Source organism: Apaloderma vittatum, unplaced genomic scaffold (genome assembly GCF_000703405.1).
Source record: "Apaloderma vittatum isolate BGI_N311 unplaced genomic scaffold, ASM70340v1 scaffold13340, whole genome shotgun sequence".
Lineage (NCBI taxonomy): Eukaryota > Metazoa > Chordata > Aves > Trogoniformes > Trogonidae > Apaloderma > Apaloderma vittatum.
In genome coordinates, this window is record NW_009695111.1 from 4,095 (window position 1) to 28,591 (window position 24,497).

The 24,497-nt window shown below is 42.8% G+C and overlaps 1 protein-coding gene across 1 annotated transcript in view; it reads right to left on the bottom strand.

Moving 5' to 3' along the window:
- Positions 1–516: 516 nt before the first annotated feature.
- The window catches only part of LOC104274427 (SET-binding protein-like), a gene marked incomplete at both ends in the record, with an annotated part of 132,490 nt that continues 108,509 nt past the window's right edge, over positions 517–24,497 (bottom strand). The window contains one exon of the mRNA XM_009870056.1: positions 517–3,982. Coding sequence (XP_009868358.1) covers positions 517–3,982 — 3,466 coding nt within the window. The remainder of the gene's footprint in view (positions 3,983–24,497) is intronic.

Here is a 24,497-nt window from a genome sequence, read left to right on the forward strand (position 1 = left end):
CATCAAATCACAGGACAGAGCCAGCTCCAAAAATTCCCACTTGCCTTGTCCTTCCCATCAACAAATGGCTCTCATGTGCTTTGTGGGCGAGAGCACCGTGGCTGTTCTCTCAAAGGCTAGGCAATAGCTGCCTCCTCTTGACATTAGGCACAAATAAGAGGGATGCCTACCTCGACAACAGGTATTGTAATTACTGCTGTTGAAGAATGTAATGGTGATATTTTTGGATGAAGAGTAACAAGCTTTGAATAGAGAGGCAAAGGCAGGACAAATATTTATAAAAATGCTGTTTAACAACTTTTAAAGGTTTTGGCTTTTAAAAGTTTTGGCTTAATGTGTGGCCAACTTTCCTGTCGATCTCCTCAAAAGTTTGGATGAAGAATGGAAGCAAATTGCAAAAAGCCAGAGAGGTTATTGACTCATAACAGATTTATTGTAAATGGCAAGTCCCTTTTTGTTCAGCATCAACATTTAAATGCAGTAAAGTAAAAAAGAAAAAAAAACAGTAGAGCTTACCTGAAGAAGCTGAAGAATCGTAAGTACTTCTCTCCTTCCTATTTGTCCTGAAGGGCTGAATGTCCTTTTCCCTGTAAGTTCCAAACCCTTCAAAGCTTCTTCTTTTACTCCCACTTGCATCGTTGTCCCGCTTCTCACTTGAGGAATTCATTTCACCAAACACGTCCAGGGACTCTGACCTTCCATTACTCTCAGTATTACCAGAGTACCTCTTTGTGCAAGAGTCAATGGGATCATTGCTTGAGTCACTTTTATCTTTACTCTGGGTCCACTGCTGGGCATCAGAAAGTGATAACGTAGACAGCGTATCCACTTCAAAGTTAGTCTTTGAGCCTTTGTGTCCGGTTTCACAATGCTGGTGCTTCTGCTTCTCCTTATGCTTGCTTTTCTCGTTGAGCAAGGAGAGGTCTTTATCTGAGCTGCTTAGCCTTTCATTGATCGCATGGCTGGAGAAGCCAGTGGACTTGCTAGCAAACAGACCACTCAGATCTTCATGTGTCCCCAGTATCCGCTCATCCTTATGCTTGTGCTTATGTTTGTGTTTCCTTTTGTGGAGTCGGCCACTTGAAAGGCTTGTTCCTGCAACCTTTGGAGGAGCCAGGGAGGACTGCATGTCCCCAAGGCCCATTCCCACAGGTGTCTGTAGGTGTACTCCATGTTTTGCTTTATGCTTGGCAGTGGTGGACATCTTCATGTGAGAGCTTGCATGGAATTGGGGTGGGGGCACGGTAGGTCTCATAAATGGGGAAGCCGCTCCGAGCGTGTGAGACAGGTACAAAGGAGCTGGATACTGACCATAGTAACCAAGATTCATCATAGGCATTGATGTGTAAGGCATTCCATAGGGTGCATAGTAACTCCCACTGGGAATAGGGTAACCGAACCCTTGTAAAAAAGGCACCTTTGTCATGGTGTCATTGGTTTTGGCAGGTCTACCACGCTTCTTCTTAGACTTCATGTCAGAGGTCCTGCGAAGATAGAGCAATGGGTCATACTGGATATATGGCACAGGGTAGTAGTGATCAAAATTAATCCTGAAGATGCTGGGATATGGATTTTCATGATAAAATGTGTAACTTCTATGGGAAATCCTGAACACTTGAAACTTATTGATGAGTTCCTCAAGGTCTGCCAGAAACTGGAGGTCATCTCTGTTCTGCAGGCTTTTCCTTTTCCTCTTGTGCTTTGGCTTTTTAATACTCTCATGAGAGAGAAAGTTATCCACAATTAGATGTTTCTGCCGGTGACCATGCCTGTTCTTTGTGCTGGTGTCAGATGGGATAGCCTCTGGGTTGTCCAGGGTGCAGAAATCAAAGGAGTATCTCCGTCGGGATTCTGAGCTTTTCTCGGCTTGGTCAGAAGTGCTGTTGTTGTCTGTACCTATCCCACTGTCGCTTGGTATGGTTTCCTCACTGTGAGACTCACTCACTGGCGACAGTGTGACTTCTTTCAGAGAACCTATTTCACAGAGGTGGGAAGGTGAATTAGCCATTAACCTGGGTGGAGACAGCTTCCAAGTTCCACTGTGCATTCCTTTCTGGGTTTTTGTAGGAAGAGCACTGATAGGTTGAAGATTTGGCATAGTTTTTAACTCTGAAAAATTCGTTTCAGTGCTTGCAGGGCTAAGGTTGCCATTAGACCCCACTAACTGTGTCGAAAGTGGATGAATAGCTGCTGGTGACGATGCCACAAGTGACTGCAGATTGGAAGGCACTGCTGGGTTTTCTGGCTGGCTGGAAACAGGCCTTGAGTGCTTGATGGCTGTCTTAGGTTCTTCTGGCTGAGGCTGCAGCTCTGCTCTTGGCTTTCTGCCCCGTTTTTTACCAATGTAGATCGTCCCCCTCTTGCTGACATTGATCTGCTTCCCTAGTCTTGCATCAATGGTGGTTGGCCCAGCACTAGACGGTGGCTGGACTTTTGCTTTCAGAGCTATGCTGCTGGAGCAGGAGGACAAGATCTGATTGAGAATATTCTTCCTCTTGAGGGTCTTCATTTTATTAATGGTTTTGATGGTCTTCTTATCCAAGACCCCCAGCTTCCCCACCTTTTTGTGAAACTTGAGCTCACTGATGGACTTCTCCTCTCCTGGGACCATCTGGGCCAACTTGGCCAGATTTCGTCTCCTCTTCCTTTTCTTTGTTCCTGGAAATTCTCGACTGATCGGACTCACTGGGCTGGTGGAGGTTCCCTCATGAATGGTTTCAACAGTGAGCAAAGGCTGTTTCTTTGGTCGTCCTCTTTTTTTCTTGACAGGTGTGATCACAGTAAGACTGTCTGTATTGGTATACAGAGGGCTGGATGGTGTGATGGGATAGGCTGAAGGAGGCTCCACCATCAGCTTCTCAGACGTCGTCATGGAGGTCTCTCGAAGGATAGATTTAGGTTTGCTGCAGGTCCACCGCCGCTTAGCTGCATGTTTGGGGTGCTGGACCTCAGATAATTTGCCAGCTGTGGGAAGATCGGTGGGTAGGAGAGTGGATGTCACAGCTACAGATTTTCTGAGTCTGGTGGCACTGTTGGGGGAAGCTTTGTCAGTGAGCACACCGCTGTCAATAGCTACTAAGGGGGACTCATTTTCTATCGCTTTCCCTGGCTTTGTGGCTCTAAGATCTTTTTTACTTCCCTCTAGTTGAGAGGTACTCCTGTTCACTATTTCACTGCTCATAGCAAGTCCAGAAGCCAAACTTTTCTCCTGGATAGTCTTCTCTATGGAAGATTTTGAGGATTGCCTTTTTTTCCTTTTGTGGCCAGATGTATCTGTTGTCGGAGACTTTATTGGGATAGTAATTCGTACATGACTGGTGTCACTCTCACAACTGCTAGCAGAGGTCGGATTCTGCTTCGAGGGTGATGTGTCTAAAACACTGTCAATCGAGTAAGACTCCTTTTTCCCTTCCATGCTGTCGTGGGATTTGCTGTCAAATGCTTTCTGAGCACTCTTCACCCATTCGATGTCTGCAGTTTGGATGGTCTGACTTATCAAATCTTTTTTGCTGGACTTCTTCTTTGTAGCCCCCACAGGTTGGTCGGGGGCCTCCAGCTGCACACCTCCTTCTTGCTCACCCAGAGGCAAAAGCCCATTGCATTCAGAGACGCTCCCTGGCTGCACGGCTGCGCTGATGTTGTTGGGCGATGGGACGGCACTGCAGATGGCAAGATCTTTACTGCTGGCTGACAGCTGTCCCCACGTGCTGCCTGCGCAGGACTTCTTTGCTTGGGATTTACTGAAGGAAACTCCTGGCTCCGGAGCGGGGAATTTGGTGGCACTAACTGCTTCTCGACTGGGTTCTGTGTTGATGAAGCAACTTTGAGAAGCGGATCCGGTATCTGAGCTCACTGACCAGTCAAGATGGTGCTGGTTGCTACTTTTCTGCTGGTGCTTTGATTTTAAGGTGTCACCGGTGAAGTCTTGTTGGACGCCTGGATCATAGTGCAGAGCAGAATGTTTTTGTGGTCTGTCATAAACCTGGAAGGTAGAAGAAAACAAACAGAAAAAAATAAGTTTATCAGTGCGTTTATAAAGGTTGCAGCCTTTTATTTGTACAGGGAATGACAACTCTTCTTAACCCATGTCCTTGTATGGGTTAGGAGCCTTTATAAAGTCTTCTTGTACATAAGCCAAATTTGCATTTAGATTCATGCTCTGTAAACAAGTTTTGTTTTGTTTTCCCACTGTAAAAACAATGGAAATATTTCTATAAATGCTAAATTGCTAAGGAAACACATTCTATTGATTTTTAATTTAAAACACAAGTAAAGTATTTGCTTTCAATGGCTGAATGGTGTAACTCAGCCTCCTGGTGAGAATCCCTTTTTCCTAAGACATAATCCCTCACAGAACTTGGTGGTCAACAACAGAAACTAAGCTCTTTGTTGTAAACAAGAAAAACACAATCTTATCTCAGAAGTTGTAATAAACAAGAGGAAAACCCATGGGTCCACTTCCCTATGAAACCAGAATCTGCAAAGATGTACTTGCTTGAGTTTCCACATAAATGCCATCCCCACAAACTTAGTGCTTAAAATCATATGCACAGTGTGAAGTGTGTGAGGCACATTTGGCAGGTTCAAGATTTGCATTACTCCCTTTTCATTTTAATAATCCGTTATTTCCAATGTTCGTAGGAGATATTTTCAATATGATTTCTAATCCAGTGGCAGCTTTTCTAATCACAGAGGTTAGAGTAAGGGCAGAATTATGCTGAAGACTGTTACAGAGCAAAAGAAAGTCTACTTTTTTTTTTTCTTGGTGGGCCTCCTTCAGCTACAAAAAATATATTTGTTACAGTTGTGAGCTTTTTAAAAGTCTCTGAGAGAAAAAAAAATAATTATTTTCACTAACGAACCTCTTCTAGCCATTTGTTTTCTTCTATTACATTTAGAAGCTTTTTTGCAAAGCTCTGGATCATGCTGTGCAACTGATTTTGTACACCTCGTACTACAAACAACTTTTCTTAACAAACTGTAATGACATTGTTCCGACTGCCAGATAAATGATGAGAGACTTAAAATAAACGTGCAACCAAGGAAAGAACAATAGAAAACAACTGCTAAGTGTCTCATATTTCTGCCAACACATTGTTACAATTAAATTTCTATCAGTAGCATTACATTAGACCCCTGTTCAGGGTGTCTGCTACAGAAGTTCTGGGGCAAGGAGGCTGATGGCATAAGAGCTGGGAAATGAGGTGTCCTTGGTTATGAGCAATATTAGAGGGATCTGAGAACTGCTAAACACCCCAAAGCCCGTGATGCTTTATTTAGTGACCAGTAAAGACACATGTTATGAGCAAATTGATGTTGAGATATCCTTCATGCGCATACAAAAATGGGAATGTGGCTATTCTGAAATAGGCAATAACAATGAAGCTGTTCTTGTCTACCATCTCAGGAGTAATCAGGGACTCTCATATCCTGTGGACAGCTCAGCTGTTGTGCACATGGACCAGCCACGATCAGAGAAAGCAGAGATTTCCAGGAATTGTGGAGTGAGAAAATGAAAGCACACAGCTGCAGTGGAGCTGCAGATGTCATGGGCGAGTGACACCCATTTCTTCAGCCTGAGAAAAGAGCTGTAAGCATAAACAGCCCTCAGGGGAATGAATCAGTTCCTCCTCCTCCTTCTCTTCCTCCTCCTCCTCATGGCAACCTTCTGCACACAAGCCACAGGACGCCCAGTGGCCATGACCCACACCTCTAATGTGCTCCTTCAGAAAATGGGGCTCACCCATGTCCACATCCTTGGGGTGAGGCCAGGCAAGGGTCAGAAGAAAATCAGCAGTGCTGGTACTGAAGTTTGACAGCTTGGTTTAATTTTTTTTTTTTTTCAAACTGATCACAAAGCTCCTGAGCTTCATTTTACCTCAATCGTTTGAGGCTTCTCCTGTCCCCAGGCTGAGCATAAGAAGGTGTGCAGTAGGTGGCCATTCCCTCGTGAGGTCCTAGTGGGCTGAACGTGGGTGCCCTCCACCCAAGCCTCTCATAAAACATAACCTATCGTGATTTGTGGCTTGGAAAAGCCGTGGAAATGATGGGCTGAGGCCTCTCTTGGGCCCCAGGACCAGCAACTAGGCAGGGCCTGTCTGTTTCTGCACAGATCCTCCTGCAATCAAAGCAATTCCTTACACTGACGTTATTTCCAAAATGCTGAGCTGTGAAACTAAATAACCTGAAAAAATTCAGTTGGAGAAAAAACCTCAATGAACTGAAAAAGAGAAGAAAGGTTACAGCAGTGAGTGAAAGCATCACACACTGGCAAAACCCTGGTCCCTCTAAGTCTACTACACAGAGAGAGGTGTACAGATTAAAAGGAGCAATAAGCTCTGATCCATATTTTGAGAGAGTTAACAAGGGCTCAGAACTGAGAGGCCCCCTATATATTAGCAATGAACACTGATATATCATTTGGCTCCTGCAGCCTCATTTCCTCAGCCTGCACATTACAAAATGATGATGCAACTTCCAACATATCCCTAACGATAGTCTCCACCACAACATCTATCATATAATTCATGGGAAAGATATGCTTATGTCATCAAAGGTGCCAACTCTGGAGCCATTTAATCACAAAGACAAGCACTCTGATTTCGACAGCTCTTCAAAAAATGACCAGTCTGCAGGATCAGGGGACTCCATTTCCTATACATAACATCAAAACTGTATCTGCCCAAACACGTAACACTCCACTGGGTTTCCTCGTGCAACTTATTCCGGCATAACATTTATTATTTGCTCTACATTGCCAGACATGTGCATATCAACCCAAAATAATTCTGCGGCAGAGGAACCAGAAATCACTTGGCTGCAGCATGTTGGGTTTCATTGTCTGCAACAGTGTCCTGGTTTGAGCTAAATGAAATCAATTCTGTTTTGTGATTTTTATTTTCAGGTTTAGGGAAGACTGCATGTTCTGAAGTCAGCAGCATGTTTTTGCAGACAGTGTGTGCTACTGGCAGTGATAACACCTGATGTTTGCAGTTACTGCCTGGGACTGGGATGCAGAAAGGCTCTTGCTGATGCTTATTCCTACAATGACCAAGGTCGCTGCTGGCTCTTGTGTGCCACGCTGGGGGTGCCGGGTGGTGAGAGGGGTCACAAGGAAGTACAAGGTGGCACCTTCAGGTGGTAGTAGACAGGGCAGGTGACTAACAAGAGTATTCCATTCCATATATGTCGTATTTAGTATAAATTGAGTGATGACGAGAGTTTCTGCCCTTTTTCCCTTTTCTCCTTTCCTCTTTTTTTTCTGCAGTGGCCGATGTCCAGGGAGGACTTCATTCAATCTCCTATTTTTGATCCAGATCCTAAGTTCCCGAATCCAGCTCCTGTATCCAGCTCCTGTATCCAGCTTCTGCTGCTGCTGAGCCTGGGGCTGCCCCAGTGCCTCCTGCTCTGCAGCACCAGTGGGGACTGATATTGGGGAGAGGGGAGCCAGGTCTGATATTGGGCTTATATATAGTTTTATATGGTTTCTTTTACGATTTCACTATTATTTCCATTATTGTATCATTAACGCTGTTTTAGTTTTTTCTTTCCTGACCCGTAAGTCTCTCTGCCTCATTCCCTTTTACTTCCCATTTCAAGGGGTTAGAGAGTGTCTGTCCATTTAGTGACCAGCCCAGCCCTAACCCATGACAAACAGAGATATGCAGACTTTTTACCTAAAAGCACGACTAAATCAGTTGAGGTAATACAGCCAAGTCTATTTTCTTCCCTGTGTGTCCCTCTGGTTTGCTGGTGGTTGGTTCTGATCTTTAGGCTTCAATTTTTCCTGCTGCATCACCCTAAGAAGATAGCAAGGCCCAGCTCAGATAACCTAATGCTTTGTTGAGCCAGTGGAGCATGCCAAGGCTGTCAGAAGGGTGAGGACAAATAAAGTTCTTCAGAAACCTGCATCTTGATGCCTCTCACACAAATTCATTACTTTATCTGTCAGTAAGACTGCAATATACTGCACCTCCACAGGTCTTGGTGAGGGGCTGTTGGCCTGACTAGAGTTCCTATGACAACACGGCTGAAACCAGCATCAAGAATTGTTGGCTTCTTCATGATAATGAAAGATTTACCTTTATTTCCTTCTTAATTTATAAGACCTTAAAAATACTTCAAACTTCAGCACCTGCCTCTATTTGTAGTTTGCCATTTCATTAAATGGAATTTTCTTCAGCAACTTGCTATTCTGCGCTGGGAGTCTGCTCCTTCTTTTGTGAAAGTAGAAGTGTAACCTTAAACCACACAATTTTATCACATCTCACCAGACTTGGTCAATGTTTGTTTTGATACTGAGTTTACTGAATATGCTTAACAGCTAATAATCTCATCATTCTTTTAAAGAAAGCAAAGTACACATAAAGCAGCTAATATTTTTCAGAACCGCAAAGAAGCTTGAGCAATGTGATCCAGCATATGATAGACCTTAGTCTAAAAAAAATCAAGTCTGGAAGCTCTTATTAGTAGTATATGATTTTATTTCCAAACTCATGAATTTCAGTCCTTGGCTTTGGCAACTGTGGGTAGAATTATAAGGAAGATACATCTCATATACTGGCAACTGAAGACCACTGACCAGAGAGCAGAGCAGATTGGACTGTGTGTCTACACCCACCCTGTCAGACCTGTGCAACCATGCACCTTCAGAGGTGATGACTCCTCTTAAACAGGTTGTTTGGGTTTTGTTTTGTTTTGTTTTGTTTTTTTTTCTGGCGTGCAGCCCTTGCAGCTGAGGGAGTGAGTCTGTATCAGTCCCATGATGAGGCACCCAGCTCTCTAAGCAGTACTCAGCAACAAAATCCATCCCTCAGGGACTCTTTTCATTTAACTACTCGATGTCTCACTCTGTCTCCTCGTTCCCTTGCCCGAGCTCCTCTCTAAATCCACACGCTGCTTCCAGTCCCAAAGCAAAAAGTGGGAGGAGGTGCCAGGATCCAAGATCTTAGCAAAATAATAATAATAAAAAAATCCAACTTAAAAGGAATACATCTAGAAATAATAATGATAAAATATGCAATTAGAGAAACGTATTACCTGAAAAAAGAAAAAAATAGCTGGCTGTTTAACCACTGCTCCAAACACACCTTTTTCATGAGGTAACACACATAGAGCTTGTCAAGAATCTGGCTTGCAAATCAAAGTTAATACTACAACGCCCCCTCTTTAAATCATTTGCAGATCCATCTGTGTAATGGCTCCTCAAGTGTAATTCCCTATTAAGAGGCTTTATCTGGAGAGATAAGCAGCTGGTTCCCATGTCACTAATTGCTGTCTGCTGTGATTTTAAAACATCTGCACCATTGTGCTCCTCATTTTCATATTCTAATCACCCTGAAACTTGAAAAAGGTACATCATTGATTGTTTCTGTGGGTTAATTAGTACACAGTCTCCTTGTAGAGACAATTTAAAGGCAGTCAGAACCTCAATCAGCAAGTTTGTTTTAAAAATTAATAACATTGGGAACGTCTGTGGGGATTGGCATCCACAGTGACACATCAGTGTCATACCATCCTGGGGGGACATACTATCCTTTGTTATCTTCTTCATAAGTTGGAAGTAAAATTAAAAAAGAAAAAAGAAAGAAAAGGAAAAGAGAAGAGACAGAGGAAAGGCTTTTCTTAAATGAATAATGTCACTTAGAATCAGAGTCTTGGGAAGTGCTTGCTTTTATCTCAGGGCCACCCTTGCCTCTACAGCGAGAACAAATCTCATCAAAACACCATATAATGCCTCTGTGTGGTCTACGAAATCATAAGCCATTTTTGCTAGCAATTTTGGCAACAAGGAGCTGGCATCTCACTGGGAATCCATGGATCTGTGACTGATTGATGGGCCAAGATCAATTGCTTGAATTTCAATAAGGCCAAGTGCTGGGTCCTGCTCTTTGGCCATAGCAACGCCCAGCAGCGCTACAGGCTCAGGCAGGAGCGGCTGGAGAGCTGCCAGGCAGAGAGGGACCTGTGGGTGTGGATGGACAGCAGCTGAACATGAGCCAGCAGTGGGACCAGGTGGCCAAGAAGGCCAACGGCATCCTGGCCTGGGTCAGGAATAATGTGGAATAATGAGGTGATTGTGCCTCTGTACTCAGCACTGGTGAGGCCACACCTCAAGTATTGCACTTGGTTTTGGGCCACTCACTACAAGAAAGGCATTGAGGTGTTGGAGCTGGTCCAGAGAAGGGTAACGAAGTTGGTGAAGGGTCTGCTGTGAGGAACAGCTGAGGGAACTGGAGTTTTTCAGCCTGGAGAAGAGGAGGCTGAGGGGAGACCTTCTCACTCTTTAGAACTATCAGAAAGGAGGTTGTAGAGACATGGGGATTCGCCTGTTTAACCAAGTGACAAGTGACAGAACAAGAGGATATGGGCTCAATTTGCACCAAGGGAAGATTTACATTGGATATGAGGAAGAATTTCTTTCCTGAAAGGGTTAGCAGGTATTGGAACAGTTGCCCAGGGCAGTGGTGGAGTCCTCATCCCTGGAAGTATTTGAAAGTTGGGAAGACACAGTGCTTAGGGATGTGGTTTAGTAAAGGACTTGTCAGTGCCCTGTTAATGACTGGACTCAATGATCTTTAAGGTATTTTCTAGTCCAGGCAACTCTGTGTGATTCTGTGTTTCTGTATGTGGGCAGTAGCCTTGCTTGCCACCTGGGTTGGCTACGTACTGGGTCACCAGGTGCTGTCCCCAAGCCATGCAGAGGATATTAGCTCAGGCACAGCACACAGCTACGGCAGTGATATTGCATGGGTACTGGACCTTCCAAAGCCAGCTCAGAGCACAGGTAAGCCTGATTTCATAGTTGTTTAATTCAAGTTGAACCTCAGTAGTACTCCAGACAATGCTGATAACAGACCTTTGGTGCCCAGCAAAAGGTTAACCTGAAGTTTTCAAGACTGAATGAATAAATCTGGTGGCACTGAGGTTAAGTGGAAACTGCGATGGGCACCTGCTTTCGGAAAAATCAGACTGTCTTTCACAAGGAACTCCTAAACACTGGAGAAGCTCCAGGTGATTTGTTCCCCTTGACAAAGCTTTCTCTTCAGTTTCTGCTTTGCAGACATGCATGAAAATGTGTTACTGGAGAATAAAACCCTCTGAGAGGAAGAAAAAACAGAGACTTCCAGCTCTGACACATGAATAAATAATCCTGGCTCAGCTCATACTTTTGCTCAAAATTGAGCATTTCCTCTTGTGTCCCAACGGGACAGCTGCAAACTGCTCACTCGAAGGCTCTAATCAGAACTACAGGTTGGAGATATTTCATGTATTTCGGTGAGCACAGTGAGCCTTCCTGGGGTAGCATTGCTGTTTATGCAAAAGATGCCAAACAGAGGAGACACCAGGTTCAGGGTAACCTAACTCTGACCTTATGACATGAAATGTGATCAATTTATGGGAGAGGCTTGTGATCAACTCAGGTTAGTTCATTATAGTAAGTGTCTGAAAAGGTTTCAGGAAGTGCTTTAGGCCCTCAGTGACTCTAACCAGGGAGAAGGGACCACAAACTGACATATGACACTTGCTGGAGTGTCATATGCGGAAACAGCAGTAGTGTTCTCTGAGAAACCCCACTGAATCTGGTTCAGAACTGATGTAGGGGCTTTAATTCCAATTAAAATACTAATAAATACTAAAAAACTAGTGTCATCAAGCACTAACACAAAATTTATCATTATTATTCCAAACAAAGGTGATTTTCCAGAGCGGTTTGTCTAATTTATCGTTCCCAGAGTTTACTCCTTTGCCAAACACCAGAACAAAGCCCAAACAACCCTACACTCATAGGAGTGAGGATCATTCATTAAACTTCAAAAGAGAGGTAGAACCTAACACAAAGCTGCAGAACTATCTGAGAGCAAGATATCACAGGGAGTGGGGTAATCAAAAGCAAAATATCACCTGCTTGTGTCCACTAACATAAACATCACAGATTGCAGCGCAAATCTTAAACCAGGAGGATCTTCACAGAAGCAGCTGGAGGTCCTTGCAGATTTGCACTCTCATTGCTATGTAGCCCTGTCTTTGCTGATTTATCTGTGTAATTGTGTCAATATGGAGAAACTGAATCTCAGAATCAGTGAATCATAGAATCATTAAGGTTGAAAAAGACCCCTAAGATCAAGTCAAACCATAAACTCAATGCCACCATGACCATTAAATCATGTCTTCAAGTGCCATGTCTACACATTTTTTGAACACCTCCAGGGATGGTGACTCCACCACTGCCCTGGGCAGCCTGTTCCAATGCTTCATCACTCTTTCAAGTAAAGAAGTTTTTCCTAATACCCAAGTTCAGGCTTTTGCATTATAATCGTTTTTGAGAATATCTATCTAAAGCACTTGTCCTTAAGGAGAAGATAAAGTAATGCACAGAGATTACTGAAGGGTCCAAAGATGCTCATGTGGTTCCAAATCATATTTTTTTGAATGCATTCTTACCAAAGGATCATGATTCACTAAACAATTCAGAAATTCTAAAGTTATTCCACATTAGTTTTGTAAGCAGGTTTAAACTGGATGGTTTGCACACTGTTTCAGTCTTCTGGATTTCAGACACTTCTATTTTCCATATACAGAGATTGAGGATTTTATTTAGGCAAATTACAACAACAGGTTTAATTTATAAAGGTAGGATTTGGTGCTGTGGATTCATCTGCTCCTTACCAGTGGAGTAGACCTATCTCTGCATGTATTTTTTTAACAAATGTTTAAACAACCCTGCTCTTTTCAGGGCTTTGTATTAAGCACCGAGTCTGGGAAAACTCTAAACAATGAGATTTTTCTGACATCTCCAACAAAGAGTCCATCACCACCAACACAACAATGCAGTTTAAATATTGTGTTTAAGCATAACACAGTTTGCCATCTCAGTTTAGGCAGCTGGGAGAGAACAACTGGGCACCAGCTAAGGTGGATTACAATGGGACTCATACAGTCTTGCCCATTCATCTAGTGAGACAACCCTGTCTTGTTTGGCCCCAAGCCAGGGCTCTGTTTCAGACATACAATCACAAAGCCAGGGCTCACAGAGCAAGATGCCTTTGCTAAGTTGCCTGATTTCGTTGGTCCAGAGAGCCTTGATAATGAACTTAGCAGCAGCCATATTAAGGCTTTACTATTCATATATAAAACACACTTCCCTCCCTTTAGAAATGGTGAAATTCGATGGAGCTCAACCTGCTCTTTCCAGTGTGTAACTATGACGCTGCACGTCCAGGTTTCTATCTCATCCTGCTCTTCCACTTTGCTCTGTAATTTCAAGTAGTAGAGGGCAACATATATCTGTACAGTGACTTGACCAAAATTAAGCAGCAGAAGGATCTCAGGATGGACTGGGACTTGCAGAAACGTGAGCAGTAAGGGGGATTAATCTCTGAAAGGTTTGTGGTGTTTTCCAGGACATTAATGCTTCAGCATGTTACAGATTACCAGATTGGAACTAAGGATGTGAGAAAGCTGTGCACCATAAGTTTCATCTATAATTTCAAAAAGCCTGAAGTGCTTAATTTGCATTTTAAGGTTTCTTTTATCCTTTGTTTAGTATAGGAATTGCAGTGTTACTGTGAATACTTTTTTTTTCTCAAAGGGATGGGGGAAATACAAATGGCTTTTCTGTTGAGGCTAGTGATTCTTTCCACTAGAGTTAAATAATTTGGTTATAAATTGAGTCCTTAAATGTCAAGGAGATGCTGAATTCACCTGAAAACAGGCATTTAGAGAAGCTCATAAAAGCTGTGAGCTCCAGTCAGCTAGCTCATCATTCTTTTAGCATGCACTTCATTTAGCAGTTACTGACCGCCAGATTAATTCTTTCAAAGCATCCTGATTGCAGCTAAGGTCTAGCATGAAGTATGGCATGTGCAACAGCATTAGCAAGAAGCCCAGAAACCTGTTAAAACATCTATTTGGTGCAGTTGGGTTAAAGCTCACAAAAATTTGCAGAAGAGGTAAAATACCCAGTGTCTTCCCACGTCCCCGCATTAAGACTTGAGTCCTGTACCATGAATTTAAAGAGAACATCACCTACGCTTTCAGCAAATTCACCCTGGAAAGACGAACTTCAGTCACCTAGAGCAAAATGTTGGAAAATCTGTCTAAAGAGGTCATTTGTGGTGAATTTCTGGCTCCACTGTTTCCGTAGTGAAAAATCACGGCACTCTCCATAAAGCTAGCAAGTGGTGTGAGTTGTATCAGCTGGAGATGGGACAGGTTCTGGATTCTCTACAACCGCTGGTCCCTGATCAGACTCACAAGCGGGATTCTCCTTTGGTTTCAGCAGTAAAACGACAATCTGCTGACGGAAAGGGGTGGCACGCTCCTCTTCCCTTGCACCGCATGAAGTCCTGCTGACTGTCCGAGCAGGCATGCAGTGAAACCTGCCCTATTGCAAAAGGCTACAGGATAAGTGGAGTTTCAGAAGATTTACCCTCCCAGTTGGCCTATAACCTGAGCCTATTATTCACCACTGCTGGCCGAAAAAACGTGATCCCTTCCCCCTAGGACTGCTAGCAATCACTGTGAGGCGATAACTGTGGAAATTTGCTGCACATGTTGAAGACACCAAAAGCACAGCAGATATCTCTGTTTCTGGACTGGAGGTCGTGTCCCTGTGACATAGCTGTTAAGGATTTTAGTCCTCAGTTAGGTGATTCTAGCTTGCAGCTCTAAGAAAAAGCAGATTTGAAGGAAGACACCCAGCACTGCATCAGGATGCCTGACACACGGACATGTGCAGCGAGGATGTTAATTCCCACCTGCAAGTCCTCTTTCAAGACCGTAACCGTGGTGATTTGGGGCTGCAGCAAAACCACAAGCTGCCCTGTCTAAACCTGGATGCTCTCCTGTAAGAACTGATTTTACCATCTCCTGGATTTGGCTCCTTGCAGATGTCTCTTCCAGCCAGATGCTTTTGCAGGTTCTTCACCATGCCCGCAGAAAAGGCTTTCGCACTGGAGGAAGTTCAACGAGGCCAGCATTAATGTTTTGGAGCCAAAATAATGGTCTAAAATATTTCTGTGGCAAAGCCAGCTGAGGTGACGGTGTGACACCACATTTCTGGGGCATCGCTGTGCTTCTTCTGAATGACATATATCTCTGCTTTGATGTTCACTCCTTATCTCTCCCTTCTCCCCTCCCTCCCTCGCTATGGCAAAATCACCTTTACTAATAAACCTCCAGCTCGAGTAGCAAGTTTTATTTAGTGTGCTATAAAACCAGTCATTTCTCAGATCATAAAAAGGGCTCAACTGGACTGCATCATTTTGCTGAAGTGAGTTTTCTGGTGGAGCCATTCTCTCTTCTAAATGCCACAGTCTCCCACTACCAGTATTTATGTACCAAAATAAAATGCAATTTTCTGTATTTTATTAAGTGTGAATTTCCAGCGGAAATCCATTTGGGAGCTGAACCCCAGATTTAATTGTCCCTTGATTTTATACTTTTGAGACTTCCTCAGCTGTTTTCCCAACAACCGCACCAGGTTAACTATAGTTTTATTAAAGGACAGCAGCATTACTTAAAGGCCCTGACTAAGTTTAAGTTTGGCTTCTACACACATAAATGAACAGCAGCACAGACCAGAAAAAGAGAGGGCAGGGAACAGTGGTCTAGAAAAGCACCCCAAGTATTGCTTTGTGCTTAAATCTCCTGAACTTCTCTAGCTTCTCACCTAAGAAAGCAGGGGTAAGATTCCACTCATGGAGTCCCCAGTCTTTCAACCATGAGGTCAATTAGGCAGGTGGCAAGCGTTTTAGTAGAAATTCAGGCCCGAGATTAGCATCCAGAAGAGCAAAGCTTGTAGCTCTCCTGAGTCAGAATTTGACTTATCCTGTGCTGAAGATGTGCTCTGGAGAAACCCTTAAACTCTTGAACCTGTGCAGAAATTCAGTGATTTCTATGCACACACTCCCCTTAGGAGTGGCAGTGTCAAGACCAGACAGAGCAATGGTGCGGTACTACCAGCACTTCAGAGCATTGCTGTTTTAATTGCCCTTATTCTAGTAACTCACCTAAGAACATTTCTTTGCTCTATACATGTCGACAAAGCAAAACCATTCCCAGTCCTTTTATTGCTTCCTCTTAAGTGCTGACTATGTGCTTGAGTTGAGTAACTCTACTAAAATACTGACACTGAAGACAAAGTTCCCTATCCAAGCAACTTGACATGCAGGGTATGAATTAGAAGCAGGCAGCACACGTTTCAGATATCAAAGAGCATTTTTTTTTCATCATTAAGGGAGCAAAGTTATGCCTCTTTCTTTTCAAAATGCAACTTATTCCAAAGGATTGACATTGGAAGAGTTGGCAGGAGAGAAGTGTTTCCAAGAGCTACTTGAGACAGAGAGATGGGGTAAAGCACAGGTGAACCTGGTGTTATGAACATCTGAGATACACATCAAGGGGACTAAGATGTGGACAAGAGGGCCACAGAAAGTCCTTCAGTTTAGCAGATATATAGGATATGAAGCCAAAGCTAGAAAAACTAACATGAAAAACATGGTCCACAGTTTTAGTAGGGAGTATAAATAATTATGAGAACTGCTTATCATGGCAACGGATTCTCTGTTACCAGAAGTTTCTTTTAAATCAAGGCTTGGGGCTTTTCTAACTAATATGCAGTTGTGCATTACAGCTATGGGATTCGTAACAGGAATACATTTAGACAAATCCCCTGGTATGAATCATGCAGGAGGTTTGACTAAGTGATCACAAAGGCTCTTTCTAGCCTTAAAAATCTGTGACTATATATCCTCTCTATATCCTCCAGTGTTTTGTCCAACCTGGTGTTAAGCAGTTCCAGCAACGTGTCTTCAACCCCTTCCTCTGGGAGGTTATATCCCAGAGTAATAAATCTCACTGTTCGGAGTTTCTTCTCTCTTTCCGCTGGAATCACTTCCATCCCTAGACATCCCTCAGCTCTGGATTCATCCCAACAATTCCTCTTCATCCCTGACACCAGAAAGAATATTTCACATTTTTTAACAATTTATTTCACTTGCCATATCCCCTGCTGCTGTAAAGTGGTGTGTCCCATTGGTACAACAAAGTTGATTTACTAGGAAGGGCCTTTCTATCTTGACAAACCCAATGAGATGTGGTTCCCCCTAGAACAAGGATGGGCAGTGCTGTGCCATAGTTCCACAAGCACGAATGATGCCAAATATCGTCAGTGCACTCAGGCTACCAACATGGCACTGGGGAAGTTACTGTGATTCCTGTTGTCATTTTTCTGTGCTGGCTGAGCATGGATTAACAAGAGGCAAATATATGTGAAATAATCCTCCAGACCAATTGTCTTCACCAGGCAGCTGAGATCTGGCTCAGAATTTTAAGAGAAGGTACCAAGTAAGTCTCAGAGATATCTGTAAACCAGCATGAAATCAAAACATCCTGGATCTGAAGATATGAAGAACCCCAGAGACAGTTTTAGGTATTGGCTGCTTTTTTTCTTTTTTCTTTTTTTTTTTCCCCTCCCCCTGTTTTAAATAGGGAAGGATGTATTGATTTGGTCTTTTCTGGTTTAAATTTCTCTGCTGTTTCATATGCTGCATCACAGTCTCAAAACAAGGGCCCAAATGCAAACCTCTGCACTGTTGAAGGTCTCTGCCTCAATCCAAATGTCAAACTTAGTGTGCCAAGGGGTATCTTGGGCTTATTTTTGGGTGCAGTGGGAGAAAAAACAGTGAAAGCTAAACCTCAAACCACTGCACAGAAAGGTTGCCTGTGTTGAAATCACTGGTGAAAAGAGTGAACAGAGATTTCAGATAAGAAATATAAAAAATCTATTGCACTCTAGGTAAAGTATTTACTTACAACTCAATACCAATTACTCCTTATTATGTTTTTCTCCCTCCTTTGTTCTGTTTTCCACTAGACAATGCACACACTTCTGCACAGTCCCCCTTTAAGGATTTCTCTCAAGGGTACACGCATATCTATTTTCTGCAACCAGACAGAAAAAAACTTCTGATTTCAGTGCAAATTCATCACCCACCCTGTACACGACCTTATCAGCAGTTGCGATGGGTGGCCCCTGTGGAATACTATGGAAAGGGCAAAGCTGGAAAATATGCACTTTAAAGTGCCAGAGACTTTAGTTCGGTGTGCAGCACTCATAATTTCTGCTGCTGCAGACTGCTCAGCTTGTTATGGATAGGAGAATTTGGGCTTTCCCTGACTAGAGGTTAGGAGATTTATCACAGTAACTTTTTTTTCAAAATTTTTTTCCCTCCTGGAGTAGGTAAAGCATAATTGAAGGTGCTCGATACCAGCATGTATCGTATCTCCAGAGATGAAGAGAGAAGATAAATAAAACTTCCTGGCACTCCTTTCCCCACACGTAACATATTTTGCCTTTCCTCTTGCTGATGAAGGGAATATTTAAAGCGAAGCCAGTGCTGTGCACAAAGGCTAGTTTTCAATACAAGAGGTATGATGAAAAAACTTGACCTAAATTCCTCCTGTCCCATACAGGGACACATATAGATTTGTCATACTGATAAGGACTCAGGTGGAGGAACTGCAGCAGTAGGTATTAAAAATAAAAGTTTTAGTCTCATCAACACTGTGTTCTCCTCTGGTGTCAGCTCTTTGTAAACATACCTGAAACAGGCAATTTTTTCCATGGGCTTGCATGCCTCTCACCAGGAATCATAGATACACATTCTCTAAAAATACTACTTCAGTGAGTAAAAACAGTGTTTGTATGTTTATGTGTGGGAGAGGGGTATAAACTGAAGAATAAACAAGTAACAGAAATTTATTACATGTGTTTTCAATCATGGCCTTCAGAATTACATTCACCACATCATTCACTCAAAGCCAAAAGACTTTTTTGCTATCTACAGTATTTTCAATAAATCTGAAAGCACTTCATGATGGAAAATGCTACAGATGGAAACGCTAAGCCTTAGTGATTTGCAAAGGTCTTTCCATAACGCCAGTGTGAGTAGAAGAATTTAGGTTTCCTCACTCTCACTTTTGCCAGTGTCCATGAAGGTTCCCATGACCAAAGTCCTAAGTCCATGTTCCCAAGGCATTTTATAATCTAGATGAACATGACTTCAAATAAAAGAACATCTGGCTGAAGTGCAAACAATCCAGTCCTCTTTTATATGAGTCTTCATGTGCCATCTGAAGTGGCCATGGGTGTCACAGATGCAACTGGAATCCCCCTTTGCCAAAGGAAGACAAACATGGCTCTGTGTTTCAGTGCATCAGGTACCCTTTCACAGCCAGCCAGCTGGGATTTGAGGAAGTCTCTGAGACACAGGTCTACTATTTCTGTGCTGCAAATCCATAAGTGAATGGTTTTTAGACATTTAGCTTTGTGGCGATATTAAAATGTATCTGTGGTTGCAATACACCTGCGATGCTCTACCTGCTCCTCTGTGTCATTCTGCTCGTGTGTGAGTGTGTTGGTGGGCATTTAATGTTAAAGAAAGGCTTTTTTTCTCACTGAAAGAAACCCCAGACTGTGGGGAAGTTCTGCGGTCATCCACCCTTGAGGCAATTACATCAGGAAAAGCTATCAGGTCTATCCACTTCTCATCAAGCAAAGGACACAGTCACAGGCAAGAAGTGACCTCGTGTTTCTGCTGCTCAAACTCACAGCAACCCACAGCAACTTAAATTAGAACATGTGCAATATAATTAGATTCTTTCCCTTGCAGACTTGTCATGCTTATCCTGTCTGAAAAGGAAGGGATACTTCAGACAGAGGCTACAGCTCAGCAGGGCTGTCTGCTTCTCACCAGGGTGAGCAAGATAGGAAAAAGGCTGTGATTAAAATAGAGCCTTTGTGCTTCCAGCTCCTGCCCTCCAGAAACAGATTTTTTAGTTAGGAACCACAGAAAGTAAATTCTAGAGTGGGAGGTGAAATAAGAAATTTGGGTCAGAATTCAAATTTAAGTTTCCTCACGTGACTGAACTCTTTGTTACCAAGGCAGTAGCTTGGAGCGACTTGGTCAGGTAGGAGATCAGGTTTAAAATGGCACTTATTAAAACGCTGTAAGAATTGTCTGTCCAGTCACACCTGCAGAAAAGCTTGGTGCAGCTCATCAGTAAGAGCAGAGCGTTTGCAGAACATGGCTCTGGCCACCAAACCCTGACCCACACCTGGTTTAGGAGCATGGGTACACTCCATGTCACTTCCAGAGAGGACATCAGAGCGTGCTAACTCAGTCTGCTGACTATATATAGGGCACCTGAGTAGCTAATTCAGGCATCTAAATTAGACAACTAAAGAGAGGCAGGATGAATATAGCCCAATTTATGTCAGCGTCCCGCAACACATATTTAACCCCTTTCCTGCTGCTCTATAGCAGGCTCAAAGGGGCTGAATTGTGCCTTTACAAGAGTCTTTCAGAAACATTTCCTGACCAGTAAAACGTACAGAGGCCCAACCTGTTCCTAAAAAAAGCTTTCAAAACTTCCATCTTCTTTTTTCTTCTTTTTTTTTTCTTTTGCATGGAGATCGTTGAAGTTCTTTGAATACATTAAATTGTGACTTATTTGGGGGTTGCTTCATGTCATCCTGCCTGCCTAAGGCAGAGATTTTTTTTTATTCCTCATCACCAAGCTATAACATCACAGTCTTAATTTGACTTGCTCTTGAATAAAGATTTCTCTTTCCTTTTGAGGTAAACCTTGGAAGAGTAAAGAGATAATCTCAAATACACCACAGTCTCTGCCTTTTCTTCACTATTCCCAGGCAAACAGAAGTATTTTTGAAAACAAAAGCAAAGAACAAACTTAAGCACAGAATACAAATTTAAACCTAGTCTTTTCTTGTAAGTTAACAGAGGTTAAAATTCCTTTTTACTGTCCTTGAAAATGCCACATTATACAAATGGGCATTTGAAATCAGAGAAAGTCTGTTACCAGGACTCAGGCTGGTCATGCTGTTCATATGACCACAATTCTAGCTTTGTGTTCAAACTTTTATTTGGTCTTTTGAGGTTTGCTCATCAGCATGCTCTTGAGTTATGGATATTCTGTTAACCACAGCAGCTGACCACAAGAAGAATGCAACTGAGCCAGCTGCCCAAAGCCCATGGAGAAACACCATCATCTGCCTCTGGGCATTCTTTACTCCTGCCTCTTCTGTAGGCTGCTTCCAAGAAGACTACCTCTGCTCTGTTTGTGGTGCTTCCAGAGAGCCTTTATTCCATCACCACACCTTTAAGGAGCAGCACGTTTTTCAGCCCTCTCAGCCAAGAGCGAACAATGGCTGTAAGACCAGAAAGGTTTTTCTCTGTTGCGAGTAAGTGTGGTATGAGGTAGGCAAACTCTGCTCTAGCTGGTTTTTTTTGACTCTTGGTCACTGTTCACCAGGCTTATGGGTTCAGTTGAGGGGCAAAAAGAACATACTGTTATGAAAAGTGCTAGTGAGACAGAACTGTCTGATATCAGACATCTAACCTGAGTGTGGGGAATAGGAGTCTCGCCACCCACGTGGTCAGTTGATTTTGACCACACTGACACTGGATCAGGCCTTGGCCCATTCTTGAGCATCTTTTGAAGGACTCATGTCCCCTATTCTTTTTTTTCAAATACTAATTTATTATTCTTGTAACCTCTACCTATTTTATCTGGAAAACATGCAGGACTGTGGAAGCAAGTATCTGATCCAGGAGTTTGGAGATCATTACTGTGTTCTTGTATCTGCCATTAATTTCAGTCTTCCTTGGACTGTCCAGGGACCGTCTTCTGTGGTGTAATTACTGGACAAAATGGAACCAAAAATTTGGCAGAACCTTCTGTTAGTATTTCACAAATCATTATTTTATTAAAGACTTTTCAGAGATCTTTTTCAATGCTAGGGCAGCCCTGCTGAAGTAAGGATGTTTGAACTACTTCCTCAAAGGAACATAGGCTGAAAAAAAAATAGTTTAAAAGAAAAAAAACAGTGGATAAAACTCATTAAATTTTTACTATGTCAGCTCTTCACCTTCTCTGAAGGTCGTGTCCCATCACAAAACATGTAACTTAATAAGAAGCCCCTTCCAAGAAAATAAGGGGAGTGGGTCACCTAGTTTAAGCTCCAGAGATCTGATTTCCAATTCCATTAGGGCAGCAACCCCAGGACCCGGAGAAGGTATCTTTCTCCCACTGGCAGGTGGGTTTGTCACCAGCAGCCCTGGCCTGCAGACAAGCTCTAAAGTTCAGCTGAAGTTTGTGTTCTTTGGTGGACCTGTCATTGCCAGGTTTATGGTTGGAGTTGATGATTTTAATGGTTGTTCCCAACACAAACAATCCTATGATCCTATGATTCTATGATTCAATGCCTACTTGTTTGTTGGGCAAACAGCAAAAGCTAATGCAACAGTGCTTTTTGTTAGTGGACTGAAGAAAAGAACAAAAATTATTCCCTTCCAGCCAATATATCCTAATAAGAAAGAAGTATGGCCCTTTCAGGAGAGCAAGGTTTAATGCAGGAGTAAGTGAGGGAGCCTAAGAGGCATCAGAGCAGCACAAAATCCCTTCTGAAGCACATGAGAGGGGTCAGAGGTGCCTGTTTAAGTTTTCTGTCCACGCTACAGTAACATGGGCAGCAAACAAAGCCAGGCTGCTGCCTGACAATCTTGTCTCAGAACCAGAGACAGCTTGGGGAAAATAACTGCAAAACTATGGTGTAACTCAAATGAAAACATGAAGGTTACTACGGATACAAGGAGACTCATGGAGTAATTAAATAACCAACAGACACACACACCCACACACACAGCCCTCATTTACTCAAAATCCTGACAGTTGTTTATTGAGAAGTAGGTGCTGACGGTTCACTTGTCTTGGATGGATTTCTCCCGGAATAAACACCAGTGCTTTCAAAATGCCTGACCCCTTTTTCTTGTAAAAGGAAAAGTTAAAAATAATAAAAAATAAAATAAAACCTGCAGACACTATATACAGAGTGAGTATCGTTACCGCTATGTGCCGCAGAGAGGGAACTCCATGTATGGGAAAGACTGAGCTACAAGAATGTTTTGGAAAACGAAGAGTTATTTTGCAATAGGCCATGACATCTCTCTCAGAGAAAACTTGCCCAGATTCTGCACATTACTTTGCAGATGGAAGAGGGATAATATCTGATTGCAATATACTCCTAGATTAAGTCAATTTTGCCTTGATCTAGAAACTTTCGCTCCTCACAGGGCTAACACTGAATGCTGAAGGCATCTATCCTTCTCTGAGCTAATCTTTATGTTCAAGTGCAAGTGTAATTTATAACGTCAGTGTACCGTCCATTGTAAAATGGAGCCCACTGAATGCCAAAAAGCAGGCCAAAACTCCCGTTCTCAGACCCAGCGTTGTGCTATCAACAGCTGAAGAGACGGCTGGCTTTTCACAACACGAATAGGAGGAAAAGGATTAAATGAAAGGAAATTCGGGCTTAATATTAGAACCTGCTGACAGCAAGATGGGTTAAATTATAGGACAGCCTACAAATGCAACAGGAAACCTGGTTTTGAACACACAAGGCTGGAAAAAAATAATACGAAATGGACAAAATGCTACAAGGAACAATTGTGCAATGATAGGAAGAGAAACATCAAGGTGATCTATCTACATCTTTCTCATTCTTCCCTTCCATGTTTCTGCAGCAACCCCAAAGTTTCTGCTGTTGCAGAATTCTATTGCATGGAATTAAAACGAGGCTACTCTGATTGATACAGGTCTAAGAAACCTATGATGGTCATAAGGGGCAAAACCAAGGATGCATAATGTTGAGCAAGGGTGGATTTCAGTAACTACATTGAGCTGCTGGACCAGCAACTTGATGTATGTATGAGCCCATATTTACAAGTCTCTAAAAAAGGTAAGAGCCTTGTAAGGAACCCACTGCTGGTTTTACTTGCACTGGAAAAGCAGGCACATTAATCCAGGGCATGGTCTGTATTTGCATTATCAAAGCTTGTAGTAAGAATTGATCCTACATAGCATGAGACTTGTTAGCAACGCTCTAGACTCCTGTGATTCTTCCCTCCTTAGTGTTTGACCTGGCTTCCAGTGCTTTTAAAACCACTCCTATCCATACATCATTTCTGGGAGACACACATTAGCAAACTCATCTGCAGATACTTCCTTTGAAGGTATAATTAAAACCTTACATGTAGTAAAATTCAGTTTTTGCACTGGGTCTGAAACCATTTTGCAAGGTTGCTGCTAGGTTTGCCACACTCCCTGATTTACCAGCCAAAGTAATCAAGCAAATAACCCATCTCACATGCACATTTAAACAGGCCCTACACACTTGCTGCGTGCATTCTCCAGGGGACCTTTAGATGCTGTTTTGCAGCCAGTGCAGCCTGGGCTGTCAGTGGTGTGAAATAAAAAGGTTAGTGCCACGGCAAAAGTTCCAAACACAGATATAAAGACAGCTCAGGATGCATAAATAATTTAACAGTGTGCATTTAAAACATGAACCATTAAAAACAGCCTTTGTGGGGAAGAAAAAGAAACCCCCTCCAAAAAATGAAACTGTAGGATGC